Source organism: Ornithorhynchus anatinus, chromosome 7 (assembly GCF_004115215.2).
Source record: "Ornithorhynchus anatinus isolate Pmale09 chromosome 7, mOrnAna1.pri.v4, whole genome shotgun sequence".
NCBI lineage: Eukaryota > Metazoa > Chordata > Mammalia > Monotremata > Ornithorhynchidae > Ornithorhynchus > Ornithorhynchus anatinus.
In genome coordinates this window covers 32,708,608-32,727,573 of record NC_041734.1, presented here as the reverse complement: position 1 = coordinate 32,727,573, position 18,966 = coordinate 32,708,608, and the positions used below count along the sequence as shown (strand labels likewise).

The window sequence follows — 18,966 nt, the reverse complement described above, 5'->3', positions numbered from 1 at the left end:
GGATATGTGTTCATAAGGGATGTGGGGACAGGGTAAGCATGAGTATCTAAATGCTTAGGGGATGAAGGCTCAAGTGCGTAGGTGATTCAGTAGGGAGGGAATATAAAAGGATTTTCCTAAAACTAAGAAAAAACAAACACAGAGGAATGAGAGGAGTACAATGAAAAACAGAAGAGGTGGTCCCTTCACTACATAAGGTAGATATTAATGTCTGAACTTGGATATAACTTTAACCAGCTGTTGCTACATCAGCCAGTCGATGAGTGGACTATTTAGTACTGTGGTTGGAGATTCTAAGATTGAGGGCAATATTTTTCTAAGTGACAAGTTTCTACATCTGGGGAAGGAAAACTCAATCCAATTTATGTCTGGTTAGAAGTTATCCCAGGGTACTGCTTTGGGATCTCTACGTGGACTTTTGAATACTTCTGAATCAAATGTCAATATTTTTTAGTTAAAAAAAATTCCCTCTGTCCCTCTCTTGTCTACTCTTTCATGACTGCAAAGAAATGTCATCCAACTCTCTGATAAGCCATATCTATTTCTGGCTCAAAATCTTTGTCACTGGAACTAATCAGCATATTATAAATCTATTACAGTGGTGCTCATCAATACATTTTGAACCCAGATAATGGTTGTAAAATAGAACTTCCATTAGTCTTACTTGTGATACTATATTTGAAATATATTTGAACAAACTATATTTGAGAGCAAACTTAAATTTATTTATTTAGATATTTACTCTAGCAAAGTCTGCAAGTGCTCACAGCTGAAAATAATCAGCAATATATTAAAGTGTCAGTTAATCCCCTTGGTTCCCTACTAATTTCTTTGGTACTGTGTGCTAAACAGTATATATCTGGGGTCAGGAACTTATGGCTCATGACCCACATCTGGCTCTTCTTGGCATCATATGTGGCTGTGAGCAAAGGCAGCCTCCACCCCCACCCTTCCCAGACTCGATACCATGAGGGTCATGCCGTTAGCTCTGTCTGCATGGCAAGAAGCTATGCAGGAAGCTGGGTAAGAAGTTACAAGGGCCATATGCCTCTTTGATCTTATAAAGGACTAAGGAGGAGCCAAGATGGTCGCTCCATGCCTTGCTGGATTGCACAGTGAAATCAAGTGACATTAGGTCCTTCCAACCTCACACTCGTGGCATGTAGTAGGGGCACTGAGTTGGGCCAGTTTAGACAGGCAGGGAAGAAGACTGATCATCCCTTGATGTGGACAAGGGCTAAGAGCAGCTCCATCCTGGGTACCATGAAAGCCAATAGCAATCACAGAGGAGCTGCATGTTGGGCAGGAAAGTAATACTAATAATAATTGTGAGTCCTCTTAAGTGCTTACTGTATGCCAGGCACTGTTCTAAGCACTGGGGTAGATACAAGATAATCTGGTTAGACACAGTCTCTGTTCCACACAGAGCTTGCTGTCTCAATTCCCATTTTACAGATGAGGAAATTGAGGCCTAGAGAAGTGAAGTGACTTTCCCAAGGTCACTCAGAAGACAAGTGGTGGAGCTGGGATTAGAACCCAAGTCCTTCTGACTCCCAGGCCCATGCTCTATTCACTAGGCCACAGTGCTTCTCATAAAGTGAAGGGCAAGAGGAGAGTTTAGCCCCTGTGCCAGGTGCCATGAGAACTTATTGCAGGCTCCGATATGTGTCAAGTCCCAGGGCAGTTGGGCAACAGTGAGGGAAGAAAAAAAAATATCTGTCTCTGCTTCTATGTCTGTCTCTCCTCCGCCAATCTTACCAAGTCCTCTCACTCCTAGCTTCTGTTGGCACTAATGTGGGAGGAGAATTTCCCCCCAAACCATATTAACTATCCCACAGGTTGAGCATGAGAAGTGGCAGGAGCAGGGCCAGAACTGCAGACTGCCACCTGTTGCCTCTGTTCCCAGCTTTGGCAAATTTAGACAGTAGCATGGTCAAGACTGACTCGCAAATGCCCACCTCCCTTCTACCCTCCCAATTCTGCTGAACTGTGGGCAGGGGAAAGGGCCAGCCCGTAGTCTCCCTAGCCCTCTCCCCAACACCAATCTTTCTTCTTCACTCCTCATCCTCTCCCCTCTTCTCCTTCCTCTCCTCTGTCCCATTTCTGTTGGCAGCCATGACCGTTGCAAACATGAAGCAACCATGTGGGGCAATCATTTCATCACACAGCATAGTATATTATGTTACGCATCATGTTGGGGCCATAAATTGTATGGCTCTCCATGCATCACCTGCTCAAAGGTTTTCATTAGTTTTGGCTCTTCTGATCAAAAAGGCTGCCGATCCCAGCTCTGGGTATGTAGAATTTAGAAAATACTTCACTGTTACACCATTATTTATTATTACAATTAATTATTACAAATATTCACTGAAGGAAAATACTTTCATTTTCAAATACTAGTGACTGAAGGAGTTCATGAGTAGATTTCTATAGGTTACCCAACATTCACACATTACTTTTTCCCTTTTAGACCCTATTTCAGATTATGGTCCTGCCATTCAGAATGTGTTCCTCAACCACAGTAAACTCCACACAACTGTTCGTTTTGTTTGGAGGTAGGGAGACCAGAGAAGAAAGACCTGAATGCTTACTACCTTCAGAAAGCTCTTCCGAGAATATTCTAGAGATCACATTTAGTTTTTCACCCTACAACAATTTAATCCAGATTGCTGTTAGATGAGTAGGTTCCATCATATTTTATAGTGGCATCACAATGGCATTTTGGTGTTAAGTAATGAGATGAAAAATGATCATGATATGCACAATTATTGGCGAGTGAAACCGATTAGTCAGAGAGGTGGAGCTGAAATTTCTCCTTCAATGGCTTCTTTTTTAAAATTAAAATGGAAGAAATATTGAAAGGCGATTATGGGTGATAACTAATAAAAAATACAACTGTGGAAAATTGCTAGGAAGTTAATATCTATTATCTTCTAATTTAAAAACCAGAAGCCAAAATATATTACATATTATCCTGTCTTTTTCATGTGACACCTAAATGCCTTAAAAATGCCCATTTTTTTAACCTTAAAAATACTTTTAAAAAGTTTAACCTAATAATGTGCATGGATCTTAAATACCTATCACAAACCCAAACAGCAAAATACTAAACAAAAAACCCTAAATTGTTCATTGTTTCACAGGGCAATACTATAGGCTAAGCTGTTTAATAAAATTTTGTGATTGGGCTCACAGGGATTTGAACAGTTTTCTATGTTTAACAGTTATTCATAGAAAGGTCCACTATAATAGCATTTTAGCACCATGAACCTGTCGAAATCAACCTGCCCAATTACTCCAAACTACATTAATAACACCGGATATTACACTAATTGTGTCCAGTTTCTATGCAGACGAGGTCCCAAGGGGCTAATTTTGCATCCTCAGGGGCAAGCAACTCAGCCATCAAACTGATTTCACAAGGAATCCCTTCTCATTACACAAGTCGGGGCTGTCAAACTTTTTTTTTTTAAAGGTTAATGGGCCAATCAGTCATCAATTATTTCTATGGAAACTAGTAGGCAAAGGGTTAAAGTGCTAAAAAGCAGCTGCAACCATATTACATTTGGAAGTTATCATCAACAGAAGACATCTGAAGAAAATGCACTTTTGGGGGTGGGGAAAGCTGGGAAAAAGAGACCTCCACCTACACTCATGACCTATTGGAACTAGTCCAGGCCAGACTCCAAGCATGGGATGTTTTTTCAAAGGACAAACGTTATCCAGGTACCTCCCCCCCCCCCCCGCCCCAAACAATAATGCAACGCTGCTAGACCCTGGGATGAAAATGCTTGTGTAGCCAGTGCAATTAAGAATATATATTCATCAATCCATTTGATTAATTGAATACTAACTGACACTGTTCAACTGGACTTTCTCCATTGTCCTTTCAGCTCTGTTTAATCACATCAGGTAAATTCAGTAAAAGAAAATGACTTATCTGGCGGTGGAGTTATTAGAAAACTCAGAGGCAAAAGTCAGATCAACATATTTATCACCAGCAGAGAGGAGGTCAGGTGAAGATGCTCACTATATAATAACCTTTCCCTTACCATCCCTAAGTCATTGTGAAAATGATCCCCACAGATCTAGGACTTCAAACCCACCAGTACCCAAATCATTCAGCAGCCCACATATAATGGAAAAGTGAAATTATCAGGTGAAAAAATTACCAATTTGTGAAATCTCTTTAAGTGGCATAAAAGAAGGATTTCAGTTTAGGACCTCCTGTAAGAGAATCTTTCAGGCTTCCTCTTGGTTCTTTAGTAAATTATCCTTAATAAACTAACCCAGTATCGTGACAGTTCTGATACACCATCTCAAGAAATAGAGTGCCCCCCATATTCCTTCACCATGAGTATATTTTGGAAATAGCTAATGTTGTAGATACATGGCTCAAATATTTCACCAAAATTTACAAGTTAGTCCCCGTAAGAAGAAAACCTCAGGTATGCATTAGGCATTCAAAAATGGTTCTAAATCCAAACCTGTGTAATGGATTGTTAATAAACTTCTTTTATTACATATTCTGTTCCACCCTTTTTCATTAAATTATCCACCTGAAGGTCAACCTGCTGAAATAGTTTCCAGGAGACAGTATGCTTCTCACAAAACTAGACCAATTTTCATAACAGTGTTCAGGTGAGATTGCAAAAGTTACTATTGCTACACAAAAGGAAACCTTATCCTTCATGGTTACGCACACAAACATTTATATCCCTACATGCTGAAAATTCCTAATTTTGGACAATGTTAGTAGTATATCATAGCAATCAAAACAACACTTTGATAAGGCCTCAAGCCTTGTGGGCAGGGAATGTGTCTGTTGTTTTATTGTACTCTCCCAAGTGCTTAGTACAGTGCTTTGCACAAGGTAATGCTCAATATATATGAATTAATGAATGAAAGTGGACGGGACATATTGAGAATCCTCACTATTAAATATTGTACTAATGTGAGTGGATCCTGTAATGGGAAAGAGTCACAAATATGGCTTATATTTACCAAAATGTGCTCTCAACTGCTGGCTCATTAGTTTGAATGCCTCCTTTTTAGAAACTGCATTCAAAAGTTTTACCTTCTAAACAGTAGGGTGCCACACATTCCTAAATCAAGTAAAGCCTCCAAAATAAACTCTCCAAAAAACCTAAATGATTGGATTCTGAAATTACAAACACCTCAGAATGGTAGAAGACAAATGTGTGTGTGTCTTTACATTATGCTGTTTCTGTTCTCTGCCTACTCATTAAAGCTTAGATTCTCCTGGAATTGCTCAAGCAGAAGGAGCTGTAAGATCAAGCCCTACTTGTGAAGGCTGAGAGAAAAATCAGAGAGATCTGTTATAATTTGTTTAGATAATAGATAATCCTTGGTATCATAACCATTTGTCACTCACTGTAATTTATCTTCATAATTTTCAAGATAAGTATGTTTATTAGATGTCCCAATTAAGGAAGTATATTTGTGCCACATCCCACTGGGAAACTCTCTGCTAATACTTCTCTCTTTTTTCTAAACTGAATGTGTAAATCTAATTAGTCTGGAAATTCAACCTCAACAGGACAATGCAGCTTTGCACATTGGTTGTAATGTAGTTGCCCATAGATTTTTTTTTTCTCCTAAAGAACCCATCAATTGACAATAGTGACTGAAGAAATCTTGTTATGCCATTTTACTCCTTAAAGAAAAAGAATAAAGGAAAAAAATAAGCCAACAACCTTATTTCCATTGTGAATCTTATTTTCTAAGTCCCTTATTCAGCAAGAACCGGTGCCAAAATGATTTGAAATGATTTGATATTCACTCTCAGTTCCCCCATCACAAGATACTCATCTTTTCTTTGTCCTCTTGATACTTTAACAGAACATTAAATAGGATCATGTAACTTTCCACAGTTATATAATTTGAGAGAGATTTGGAAGGTAAATGAAAGCTCATTTAAATACATATGTGTATATGTAGGGATATAATAAGTGATTAGCTGCATAGACAGAGATAAGGCATTTTCATTCCACAGCTCTATTTTCAAATCTTTACAATTTCAAGCATCTTTAGGAATGAAATTGATCTCACTTTGGTTAAGAACAAGATTTTCTGAGTTTACCTAAAAACTTAAGCCTCTCTTGATTGTAGAAGGAAGAAAAAAAGACTATGCATGGGTTAACAGACTATATTTGCAACTAAATGTTTACAACAAAGATATTTTTAGAGTTGGTTTATATTTCTTAAATATCACTTTGTTTTAGTTGATGATATTTCAAAAGAAACAGACTGTTGAAGGTTGAATTATAACATCCTGAACACATAAAGCAAGTTAATTTAGCTCTAGGGCATAAAATCTAACTCAGGTGCTCAAAACATTCACCCAGGCATATTTGCTCTAAACAGCCACATTTGAGATCAACCCAATACTGACATTAAAGAGCAGCACCATTGAACCTTCCAGTTCAACTGAAACAGCATGGAGAAAATGATTTGCACCTCAGTAAGAATATTCCTTGAATGGGGGCTATTTTCTGAAGGGAGTATTTCTCAGGAACAATCCATCTGTCAATTGGCCACTCAAACAATCCAGTGCAACTGGAACAAGATGGGTGGTTTGATTGGTGTAGTATGTCCAGGTCCTGGATTCAGGTTCTCTCTGGTCCCCTGGGGGGTGCCTGAGGTGGGAGACCATGCCTGTGCCTTCTCGGGGGACTTTGGATGGTCTGTCTGTTCTTGTGTCCTTTGCCCTGTCTTCTTCCTCTTCCTCTCTGCAGTTTGCTTCCCTCTCTCTTCTTTCCCCACTTCCCTTCTCACTTTCCTTTCCTCTTTCCCTTCCCCTCCCTCTTTTTCCTTCCTTTCTTTCCCATTCCCTTTGGCAGCAGCAACTGTTTGAAGTTGCTTTGAAGCAGCCACATGACAAGATGACACAATTATATTGAGCTGGTTGCAGAGTGAAGTAATGATGCCATGTGGGGATGCTATAAAATCCATAGCTCTTTAGTGTAAATTTAAGATTAGAATTAGTTTAATTCATTCACTGTCTACTGGTTTAAATTTCATAGACTACAACCCAGTTTTTGATGGAATAACTCTACATGGACTTTAAGGAACACTGTTTTTGATTAGCTAACATGGAGAAATGATCATTTCTGTTGCAAAATCTCAAATTCTAGAAGGAGTAGGCTAGAGAGCCATGGGTTATTCCATACTTGACAACTCTAGAATTTTCAGAAAAACTTTCCATATAGAACATGCAAATTTCAAAAACAACTACTTTCATGGTGTAAAGGTCAATTATTTGATTTTTCTATTTTCCTATATCTGGTCTCTGTACTTGACCTCTGAAAACAATGTTTTGCCTTTTTTTTTTTTGGAGGATAAATTCAAGCTTGCAGTTTATAATTTGGATGCGATCCAAATGAACAGAGGTATCAATATCATTCAGGCAATAAATCAAAGGTATTTATTGAGCACTTACTATATGCAGTGTACTGTACTAAGCACTTGGGAGAGTACAAAACAACAGAATTAGAGGGCTCATTCTCTGCCCATACCGAGCTTCCTTATATACAGGTAACAAGGACAAAGAAAGGGGGAAGTTAGGGTGGGTGTGATCAGGATACAGGCAAGGGGAGTCATTCACTAATCGTATTTGAAAAACTGTTCAATGTATCTAGATGGATTTTGGAAATGCAACTACTTGATATTTAACCAAACTATTGCATTCTGCCTTATTTTACATTTTATCCTTAAATAAATATTTTGGGAAATGAATCTAACGGGTTTTGGGTTCGGTTGTTACTTTTAAAAGGTGGCAGTTTCACAAGAAGGACCGATACAAGATTAGAATAAAAAATGGCTCCTTAACAAGACATAGTAAAAATGCACTTTTGTTTCCCAGATGCGTTTTATCTGGCATGGAGAGTGGGCGTTCGGTGGCAATACAGTAGTAATTGTGTTAAAAAAAAAAAAAGATGGTGATATAAATCACCAAAGGTTAATGATCAGGATGTGAACAGAGGGACTTGTTTACAGAAATAGCATGCAATTTAAAATTTACAAGAGATTTAATGCCACTGCTTGGCAATCGCTAAAATCAACAGCCCAGAAAACAGTGACATTAAGAAAAATATTACAGTTATAATCATTCCAAAATAAGTCAATTAGTGTTAGGGCATGCGCTCGCGATTACTTGACCCATTTGGTTTGCACTTAAGTGAAAAAAATTTCTCCCTATTATACCAAGATCATTGGATTGTGACCTATTTTGCATTCCATATTTTGTACACTATCCTCTCTTACATGCTGTGAGTTGGTGGTGGCGTTTTTTTCCTTGCCTGGCATCCAAGTAATTCTGACCCTTGACATTTGTAATAATAAAAAAAAAGCACTTTATAATTGTGTTGTTCAAATGAAGGTGGGGGAAAAATTCAATCTGCTATTATACAAAAGCCATGACGGCTGTCTTCGGTGAAAAAAGCAATGTAAGTCAATTTGTGAACTTTGGCACCAGGCGACCTTTAGAAATACAACAATATACAGAATTTACAAGCAAGAGTAGCACATGCAAATGACCCAACTCTGTCTCGCCTTTGGATTAGAGCTGCAAAGAGCATTATGGAGAACGCTTTCACAAAACAAATTAAGACTGTTACTTAAATGTCACGGCACACTATTGTATTTGGCTACAGATCATTACACCTGATACTAACACTTTTAAAAACTGTAATAACTTGGGAAATATTACATTGAGTGCCCACATGTATGGGGGGGGGGAGAGAGAGAGACGAAAATAGGTTTCTGAAGTAATTTAAACATCACCACTCTACGACCAGAGGGAAAGGTCAAAATTTAAGTAAGCTGAAAGGAACATGAATGGCAAAACAAAATGCACAAACAAAAAGATGAAAAGACCATAAGAATGACTCTGCAATCACAAGATGAAAGCATGCAAGCTTTGGGCAAATCTGATTTCCATGTCTGCATTGGAAAGAAACAGAAGGCAAAAGTGACAGTGCTGAAAAAGGCAGGTAAAGGGGTGGAGGTGTTCGTTTGTTACCTTCGGTGTTGGTACTGCTGCTGCTGTATATATTTCGCAGGCTACCAACACGGTTTAGTTTCCATGCTTTGCGTTTGGCTGCATCCCGAGAGCAGAAGGGGAAGAGAAAAAAAAAAGACAAAAGAAAAAAAGGAAAGAAAAAAATGAAAAGGGGAGAAAAATGTCAACGTAGCATGTGAAGTAATATTCAAGCATAAGCCTGTAGTATTGTGAAGCAGCTATGCACAAAAGTAGTCACTCCACTCTGAAAAACAGAGCACCTAAAATTATCATGCACAACTAAACTCCTCTCTTTCATTTTCATTTTCAAAGGACACATATAAGTATTTAGCATAGAAGATAGGCCAAGCAAAATGTGCTTAAAAATCAGAACCACACACATTGGAAAAGCTGGGAAAGGAACATGGATTTTGCATGTACTAGTCTTCTTGTTGATGTACTGTTGATGTACTGTTCCCATGACATTGTAAGCACTGCTCTGAAGCCCTATTCCATGAGCTCTTTGGACCAAAGAATCTCCACTGGTGGAAGAGTCAGCTGTAACCATAAACAACAAAACACCACAAGACCTCTAATTTGGCAAATATACAATTAGTTACAGATAACCTAAAGAGCCTTCACAGTGCTTCAAGTTTACAATATGTAGCAAAATGAGTACAAACATTATTTTTCATACTGGTCTGTGGAAAACTGAGATTCCTGTTGGGAAACAAACATTTTTCTGGTTTATAGCAAAGGTCCCAGTGTCACTTGACTGCAACTGCAATGAACCTTTAGGGTTCTATTTTCTTTCGCAATCCCAAGGGATTTATGCTTTTAAAATCCTGTTAGCATTAATAGCAAATAGCCACTTAAATCCCTGCTCGCAGAAATGAGAACACTTTGAAAATGAATCACTATCTTTTTCCCCCTGGTAGAGTAGTTAACACAAGAGTAAAATATCAACTCAAGGATAATGGAAAGGGAAATGTTCTATTTAACCAAAGAATATCCACTGCCCGGACAGCAGCAGTTAAATGCCACTCTCATAGTATTTGAATGTTTCCCAACTGTCACCTAAAAGGATCACTTCGGGGACGAGGTATTAACCAAATAAATAACTACTTCCAGATTAGCCATTCAAATGGTGCAAAAAGAACAGACTTCTAACATCTATGGCCAAGGCAAATATAACTTTAAGATCACTCTTCCCTTCAGATGTCATAAGAAGGTGAGATGATTCTAGATGGTAAACTTCTTCTCTGGATTGTAAGCTCCCTGGGGGCAGGGAAAACCTGTTTGCCAAGTCTGCTGTATAGTACTCTCCCAAGTGCTCAGAACAATGCTCTACACACAGTAAATGCTCAGTAAATATGACTGGTGATTGTTTAGATGAGAATTTTCAAAAACTTGAAAGAGTTGTATTCTATTTAGCCAAGAAAGGACAAGAGAACAGAACAGTTCCATAAAAATAAATGCTAAAATATGGAAGAGCAGGCTCCATCTGCCTTTATTAGTGGGCCTGTCCTGTATGGAACAGGTATCACCACTCACTTGATACAGGCTAATTAGTGTCCTTGGATAATATATTTTAGTTGCTGAATGGAATTTTAAATATTTCTGCACACATGGCAGCCTTTAAATTTGGAAAGTCCATTAGCTTAAATGAATACAATAAAAAAATGAAATGTACAATATATCATACCCACAATAATCTATCATCTGATATTAGGTTGTTTATTTCATATTACTTAGGAAAGGCAAATCTCTTTAATCTGTTCATTCACTGAAGTTTTCCTATTACCATCCAACAGTTATATTCTGGAAAATATAATCAACTGTATTTATTGAATGCCTATTGTGTGCAGAGTTCTGTTTGAAGCAAATGGTAGAGTACAATGTAACTGAGTTGGCAGACACATTCCCTGTCCACAACAAGTTAAATAATCTAATTAGAACCAGGAAATTTATTCTAATAGATGTGTGAGGTGACAGTCAAAATTCCCTCACCCACACCTGCGATATACTTTTCTTGGATTTAATTTTAATTCTATTTCTAGAACTAGCAACACACACACACACACATACACAGCACACATACGCCCTTCTTGATCAAGCGCCTTATCTAATAGAAGTAATTTAAGTCACTACTTATTCAATAAAAACATAACCCCCTTCTATAGCTTCCAAATGAACTCCCAAGTGAAAGTATGGCCCCATACAAAAACACCATCATACTGACAGGACACAAGCATGTTTTTATTTGACAAGTATATTTTTCTAAGTTTCAATTATGGTTTCATCTTGATAAATGAAAAATAGTACCAGTCTCTACCTCTCATTAAAAATGCATAGAAAATAGGCTTTCCATAAACATTTGGGCCTGAGCTCTATGCCATTTTCAGTAAAATCAAAAGAAAAGAAAAGAAAAACTTGACCCTCTATATTAAGATCAAGTAAAATCTATTTTAGAAATAATGAATGAAAATTTATATCACCAAAATAATTTCAGTTTGCAGCTCTCAGTATGCTAATTACTGAATTTTTAACACTTTTGTATTGTTGATGCATTTTACAAGTCCTAAAAAGTAACAAAACCTAAGGAGGCTCAATTCCCTGGCTTAAAACTTACCTGTTTGGGAAACATTTACATATAAATAGGCAAAGTCTAAGCTTAGCACCCCTGTGAAGGGGAGGAAATCTCCAGTATGTAAAGCCTCTTTCCCAGTCTGTTTTATGTCTTTCATTTTTCATACTCCAATCTCACATTAGAGTATGGATGTATAAGCAGGAAGTGAACTTGCAGCCTGGTTTTCTATTAACCTATTGATGAAATAATCAATTTTAATGTGTAAAATGTCATGCCTTTTTCTTCTTTTTAAACAAATGGATGTTTCCTGGCTGATACTCAGGTCCTGATACATGTGTTGTCTCCTAGAGCATCGATTGCTCTAAGCCTACTTTTTTAGGGGCTACTCTATTCAAGAAAACAACATTATCACCTACAAGCTTTGGATTTTGCCGAATGTGGCAGCCTCAGTTTGACTGACAGGGTCATACCACCTGTACCACTTCAAAATTGATATAATTATTAAAGGCGGTGGCCAGGATCAGGTTTAATTACTAATGCAGGTTTGCTATTTTTATACTCAGACAGCTAATACAGCCTAGGATCTGGGCTCAGATATGCATCTTCTCAAACTTCAATGTTTGCTACCTTAATTTGGAAGGAAAACTCGGGTTTTTTCCATTCAAGATTACATTTTGTTCCAAAGGGAACATTTTTTTGGCATGCATTTCCTAAAATGTTAGATGATTCTCTTTTTAGAAATTCATTTTATTTCAAACTCACAATGAAGACAAAATTCATTTTTTTATTCACCTCAAATGAACTACTCTCTCATATTGACATACATTAATCTATATTATTGGGTTTTCATAAAGCTACATGTTTTTCCATAGAAACACCTCCAATCAAAAAATGTATATGAATCAACTCCTACAAAGCCAATATACATATTCACACCCATATAATGAATAATTTTATACCTGATACAAACTAACAGTCAGAATTAAATGGCTAGTATTACACTCCAATCATTTAGACTGCAAATTAAATGGTGCTTTCTGAATCCCAATCATAAGTCATCTTTTGTACTGTAGCTTGGCGATACTACACTACTGTGTGCTATTAACAACACAGCATTATCCTTGTTAATGACATCATAATCTGAGCCAACACAACATTGTTATCTCTACATCTTTAGTTGAACACAAGTTAAATTTCACCTTTTTTTCAAATGAGTATATGAGAACAACTACTTGAATTTTAAAGATTTTTATAAAAAACCAAACAAAAAAATTTCCAACCTTTATTATAACACTTGAACATGTTTTCTAAGAAGGGATTAAAAGGTTCTTAAAATGACAAAACTATCAATGCTGTTTTTTTAAAAAATACCTTTACCACTGGGCTTCCTTTGAGTGGCACAAAGCTATATACTTTACAATAAATCAATCATCAATGATATTCATAGAAACTCATTACTCCAGGCAAGTGAATAGAGCATAGTGACTAATCTATATGGAGGATGACAATTAAGCTTACCAACAGTATTTAGGATACTTAATGTTATAATGATGTGTCATCGATTGTCTTAGGTCTTCTGGGGACAGAAAAATTTGTTTGACATCAATGGAGAGGCCAAAATGTATGTGACCTAAGCTTTGACATCATTTAACAGATTTCTGTGAGATTCTTCTAAAATGCAAAGACACAAACCCGTATTTGGCAAGACATGAAAATACTTCAACCTTCCATGCAGACTGTTTTAGGACACTAACTGAGAGTTCATTGTGCCAGAAAATGCATAGATGCTATTTTCACCCTTCCCAAAGGAACTCCTTTGACTGTAAGTTCACGCTCCAAGCTCAACTACTTATTCTTCAATGGGCAGTTACCTAATTTGCAGATAAGCATGAGGGATCTGACAAACTGTCACTGTTCCATTTCTAACCTATCAACTCTGAAATCCCACTTTCTGACCACAGCCTCTTAACCTGCCTTTTCACATTCCTGAAGATATTTCCTCTCTCTAGACTCAATCCATTTATCCCAGGCCACGGGGACTGGAAACCTATATAGTCTGATCTAGTCTGGCTGGCTCCTGATGACTCCAGAAGCAACCTTCCAGTATAGGTGCCCATTCTGGGACTGGATTCAGCACCATGAGGATAACATCATCAACTCTCTCACTTTCAGGGTAGACTCAGATAGCCCTCTCCACTCCTCTGAACTGGAAAGAGGGTGGCTCCACTGCTTGGGCCCAACTATCAGTCTGTGGTCCTAGCCTGGAAAGTGGTGGGATCCCCACATCATCTTCAAATGGCACAGCAAGCAGAAGTGCTCTTGTCTTCCCATCCTCATCACTGACCCCCTTGCAAACATCAGTTGGGCTGAGCAGGATAGTCAAGCTGGGCGAGGAATACCCTCACGGGCACTGGAGGATTCTGCACAAAGATGGTGGGAGTGGACAGTGGCACACTGGACAGGAAGCAAGAAGAACGCACTGCTTTGGTGTGAACACAGTGAGCTTCCTTCTCTGCAGGGGCAGGAAGGGTTCCTGTTCCGATTGCTCTGTGTGCTGGAGGAATAGATTCAAACCCCTTCCCCACACTAAGCTCTTCATCTTCCCTCCCAAATCCTCTTCTCCAAAAAACTTTTCCATCACAGTTGACACCCCCAGTCTCCAAGTCCCCGAGGCCTGCAACTTAAGCATTATCCGTTAATCCTTCCTCTATCTTAGTACCATATTTCATCTCTTGGCAAATCATGTGAGTTTATCTTCACAACACTTCCAGGATTGGGTCTGTCCCCTGTCTCCAAATAACTACCATATAGGTCCAGGAACTTGCCATATCCTGACTTGACTACAGCATCAGCACCCTCTGGTCTTCCTGCCTCCACATGCCCCTCTCTAGTCCTTATTTCACTCGGTTGCCCCATCATTTTTCTTCCCAGTGTTTAAAGTCACGAATGGTTTCCAATTTTTTTCTGCATCAAGCAGGAACTCCTGACCAAAAGCGTTAAGGAACTTGATCATCTCTCTCCTTCCTGCTTATTCATGCTTTTCTACTGCTCACAGTCTTCATTCCGCTCATTCACCTACTTACTTGTTGTGGGTCACGTTCACCTTTCCTACCTTGAACTTCTTATTCACACCTTTTCCACTCCCACTTCAAATTTGACAGACCACAGCTCTCATCTTCAAAGTCTGTTTGAATTAATCAATCAATTGTATTTATTGAGCACTAACTGTATGGTGAGCACTGCACTAGGTGGTTGAGAGAAAACAATACAGTAGAGTTGGTAAACACATTTCCTGCCCACAGAGAGCTAGCTCACAGTCTAAAGTGGAAGACATACATCAAAATGAACCACATCAGTCTTTGCTGCTTAATCTCTAAATCTCCTTAGTGTATATCCATCAAATTACCACTTCAGCACTCCTCTAGACTGTAAGGTCATTGTAGGCAAGGAACGTGTCTACCAACTCTAGCATATTCTCCAAAGCGCTTAGTACAGTGCTCTGCATGCACTAAGTGCTCAAAAAATACAATGGATTGATTGTATGCCACCTAAGCACTGGTGTCATCACAACCATTCGAAGCACTTAAATGCATATCTTGCATATACTGTTAACTAAGCATTAATTCATGCATAAGTGCCAACTCTTCATTCTGAGGGCAGGGGTGAAAAGGGGGCAGTGACTAGAGAAGGGATCTGGACTGGAAGGGGACAGGCATCAAAGAGCTAATAAGGTGAAAAGTTACCATTTTGGACTTTTCAACCCTGACTGGAAACTCTCAAAGCTGAGATGAGCAAGTTTGGATGTCTACCTCAAAAACTCAGGAGATGACAATCCCAAAACACCCATTGAGTGGTCACGTACAATTTTTTGTCCATAACCCCTTGCACTCTTTTCCTGCTGTCTGTAAATTACTTTAGTGTCTACCTCCTCCCATTAGACTGTAAACTCCTTGAGGGAGGAGTCATGCCTATTTATATTATTACACTTCCTCATGTACAAAGTACAGTGCTCTACATTCAGTCAGTGCTCAAGAAATATTATTGATGGACTGATGTTTCTTTCTTGGGTTACCTTCCTTAGCAATAATTTTAAAGTAAAACAAGTTGAAACAAGTATTTACAAGAAGGATTTTAAGAGATTGCTATTGCTTGGCACTTAATGATGAATTCACAGTCCACATTAAAGAACTATGAATGATATCCTCAACTCCTCATAATTATTAACAATCTCCCTTAAAACAAAGGGAGAGAAAGAGTGTGTGTGTGTGTGTGTGTGTGTTTGTATGTGTGCGTATGTGCACAAATAAAGGCCTTTTGCAAAATTAGAGTAACTGGAAATCATTTAAACTTAATTGCTCTCAATTATTGGGCATCACCTTATTTTTCCAGACTACAACTGCAATCATTCTCCTATGAAAAGCTTTCAGATTTGATTTTTAAATAGGAATTTCAGGTATTGTACTTGTCTTAAATTCATTTTTTGGTGGATAGTGCTTCATTTGAAAATCTGAAAACTACTCCCAGAAAGTACATCTCCCACGGTTAGAGCTTGCTAACGGAATTTTGATATGTGAAATATAAATGCATATTAGTCTTCTGTAGTTTCAAAAACACTTCAATAAGGTCCTAAAATCTTCTTCCATCACAGTACCAAGAAACTACAGAGTTATTAACATCACCTCTGCTTGCCATCTGACAGAGTTCTTTGTTGATTAGATAAATAGTCCTCAGATAGCTGATTAAAAAATGATGTAGCCGTTAGGTTGTGTGTCCAAGCCTTGTCAGCCATGTTGGATGTTAAAGTGTGCATGAATTACATCCCTGGAGTGTGCTGAACAGTGTTGATTAAATGAGGCACGCCACAGCCCTCAGCATCAATTATCAGAAATAATAGGATCTTTTCACCTATACTGGAGGAAGGGGGTTGGGTTGAAGATAGTGTGCCACTCATTTCTAAGAATGTTTAATCTCCAACACAAAATAAATAACTCTGTCCTTTCACAGAAGGGAATTCAAACTTGTGCTTCTAAAAAAAAGAAAAAAAAAGAAAAAATCAGATGATAACCTTGATAATATGATATAAAAAGATAATGCACCCAGTCCATATTCTTATGTATTTTAAAAATAGAAAATTCCAGTGAAAAACCTATGAAGGCACCAATTTTACAGAGACGTAAGCCTGTATGTTACAGGAATATTTTAAGATGACCCATGCTCTGCGACATTTCACATAAAGACAATCCCACAGACACCTCTATAGGAGGCGATGGATTCCACTGTTGTTTTGTGTCACTTCCACTGTAGAATGCTCTGCATCCCATGATCTTTTGTCAGTGGTGATTTCATTGTGAAGCTGCAGATTGGGGATTTCTCTTTTGTGTTGGCCATTTGAACGCTTATTTGCTCAACAAGACTGTGTAAATGTTCTATTCTCTTATAATAGGAGCAGGTTTTTTTTTTATAAGATGCAACCCAGAAGATTCTTACACTCTATGAACTTGTTACTTCAACTGTGAAGGGGCTTGACACAATGCTCTTTTTCTGGAGGATAACACAGAGAAGTAGTAATGTTGAAACATGTACTAAAAGGCCTTTGAAAGGATTAAAAAAAAACAACTCAAGGCCAGGAAACATAGGATACACCTCCATAAAGTAAAATAACTTGTTGCATCAGTTTCTGAACCTTCAAAAATATTAAGAGAAAGAGCCCATATACTTTTTTTCTATAAATTTAACTCAAAACCTAAACAATCCTTAATTATGTCACCTGATTTCAGTTTCCAATAAACCATCACAGTTAACTCTATAGCAAATAAGATTTCCACACTAGAGGCTTCATTAAACCTCATAAACAAGTTTGCAAATTGCCATAGGGTTCTCTTTAAAAGGCTAATGTGGATCCACACAGGAAATACCATTAACCCCAGTCAAGAGCTAAAATAAAAGCCAAGCAAAAACTCCAGGACACACCATAAAACTAGGAGTCTCAATTAGGTACAATAGTTGGATTTTTTTTGGTGGGGGGTGAAGGAAAAGGAGGACAGAAAGGAAGTAAACGGAGGTATCAGGAGAACACACTGAGGACCTAAGGCTTGACTCTCTTATACACTAACACTATGCGTTTGGAAAGAACTGTGCCATTAAAAAAATGGGGCTCCATATGTTTATACAGTAGATCAAAATTCCACTTGTCTAAAATTCAAGGAGACCCAAAATATACAGTCCAAGGAAAGGGAGTAATCTATACATTTTTGAATGGCAAGTGTCTCCCATTTTCACTTACAGTGAGTGAGGATAGTACTACGCATTCTGCAAAAAAGGAGTCTTTAAAAATCAGAGTACGGTTTTTATTACCCTATTTATTTTGTTAATGAGATGTACATCCCCTTGATACTATTTATAGCTATTGTTTTTGTCTGTCTCCCCCGATTAGACTGTAAGCCCATCAATGGGCAGGGATTGTCTCTATCTGTTGCCGAATTGTACATTCCAAGCACTTAGCCAGTGCTCTGAGCATAGTAAGTGCTCAATAAATACTACTGAATGAATGAATGAATAAAATAAAGTACGGTTTAAGTTTATGTCATGCTCAGATCACAATCTGTGGTTATTCTATTTAAATGACCAAAAATGCCAAACCTTGGCCATTGGTTGGTCTCTGGGAATAAGTATTTTTGATGTTATACTAATACTTTCCTTCAAATTTGAAATTCACATTTTTCAGTTTGATACATATTCAAATACTGATTCATAAATATCAACAAAGGCTACATAAGCAGCATCATTTCAGGCTGGATCTTAGAGTTTTGGCTGACATGAGACTAACAGTGGGTTGCTTAAGTATTCATTGAGCTTGGCTCAACTGCTAACCTGCTGCATGAGCTGGGATAAATTAAAAAGTTTCCCTGTATTGGTTGCATAACTGTAATGACGTAACCGTTTCCTTTTTGGGACATATTTTCAGATTCTTAGATGGAGCCTAGTTAACGATGATATTCATTAAACGCTGTATGATTAGGCATTTAATGGTTACTTAAAATGAAAAAAACCTAAATGCCACACATTCAAAAAAGGCAATAATTAATGTTAATAAAAAAGAATATCCATGTATGTCTTGCATACATGCCTTACTGGGCAAGTCTTCTTCTTAAAACCTATGTGTGCTGTCTAAAAATCTAAATCTTTTAACCAACATATTACAACCATCCAAGACTCACTGAAAAAGAATAAATGTTAATTGGAAACATTTTTATTTTTCTACTCAATGTTATAATAGGTCTTAGTAGAAAATTGTATCTTTTATATACAGAGAAAAAAATATTTTTCGACAACTCAGAAAAAAATGGGCTTTTAA

General features: G+C 37.8%; 1 protein-coding gene across 7 annotated transcripts in view; it reads right to left on the bottom strand.

Moving 5' to 3' along the window:
* AGAP1 (ArfGAP with GTPase domain, ankyrin repeat and PH domain 1) overlaps positions 1-18,966 on the bottom strand; it is a 757,099-nt gene that overhangs the window by 96,979 nt on the left and 641,154 nt on the right. For 4 of the 7 annotated variants that reach the window (XM_029069277.2, XM_029069278.2, XM_029069284.2 and 1 more), the window contains one exon: positions 9,044-9,121. The exons of the other annotated variants lie outside the window; for them this stretch is intronic. In XM_029069277.2, the coding sequence (XP_028925110.1) occupies positions 9,044-9,121 (78 nt within the window). The remainder of the gene's footprint in view (positions 1-9,043; positions 9,122-18,966) is intronic. 7 annotated transcript variants of the gene reach the window in all.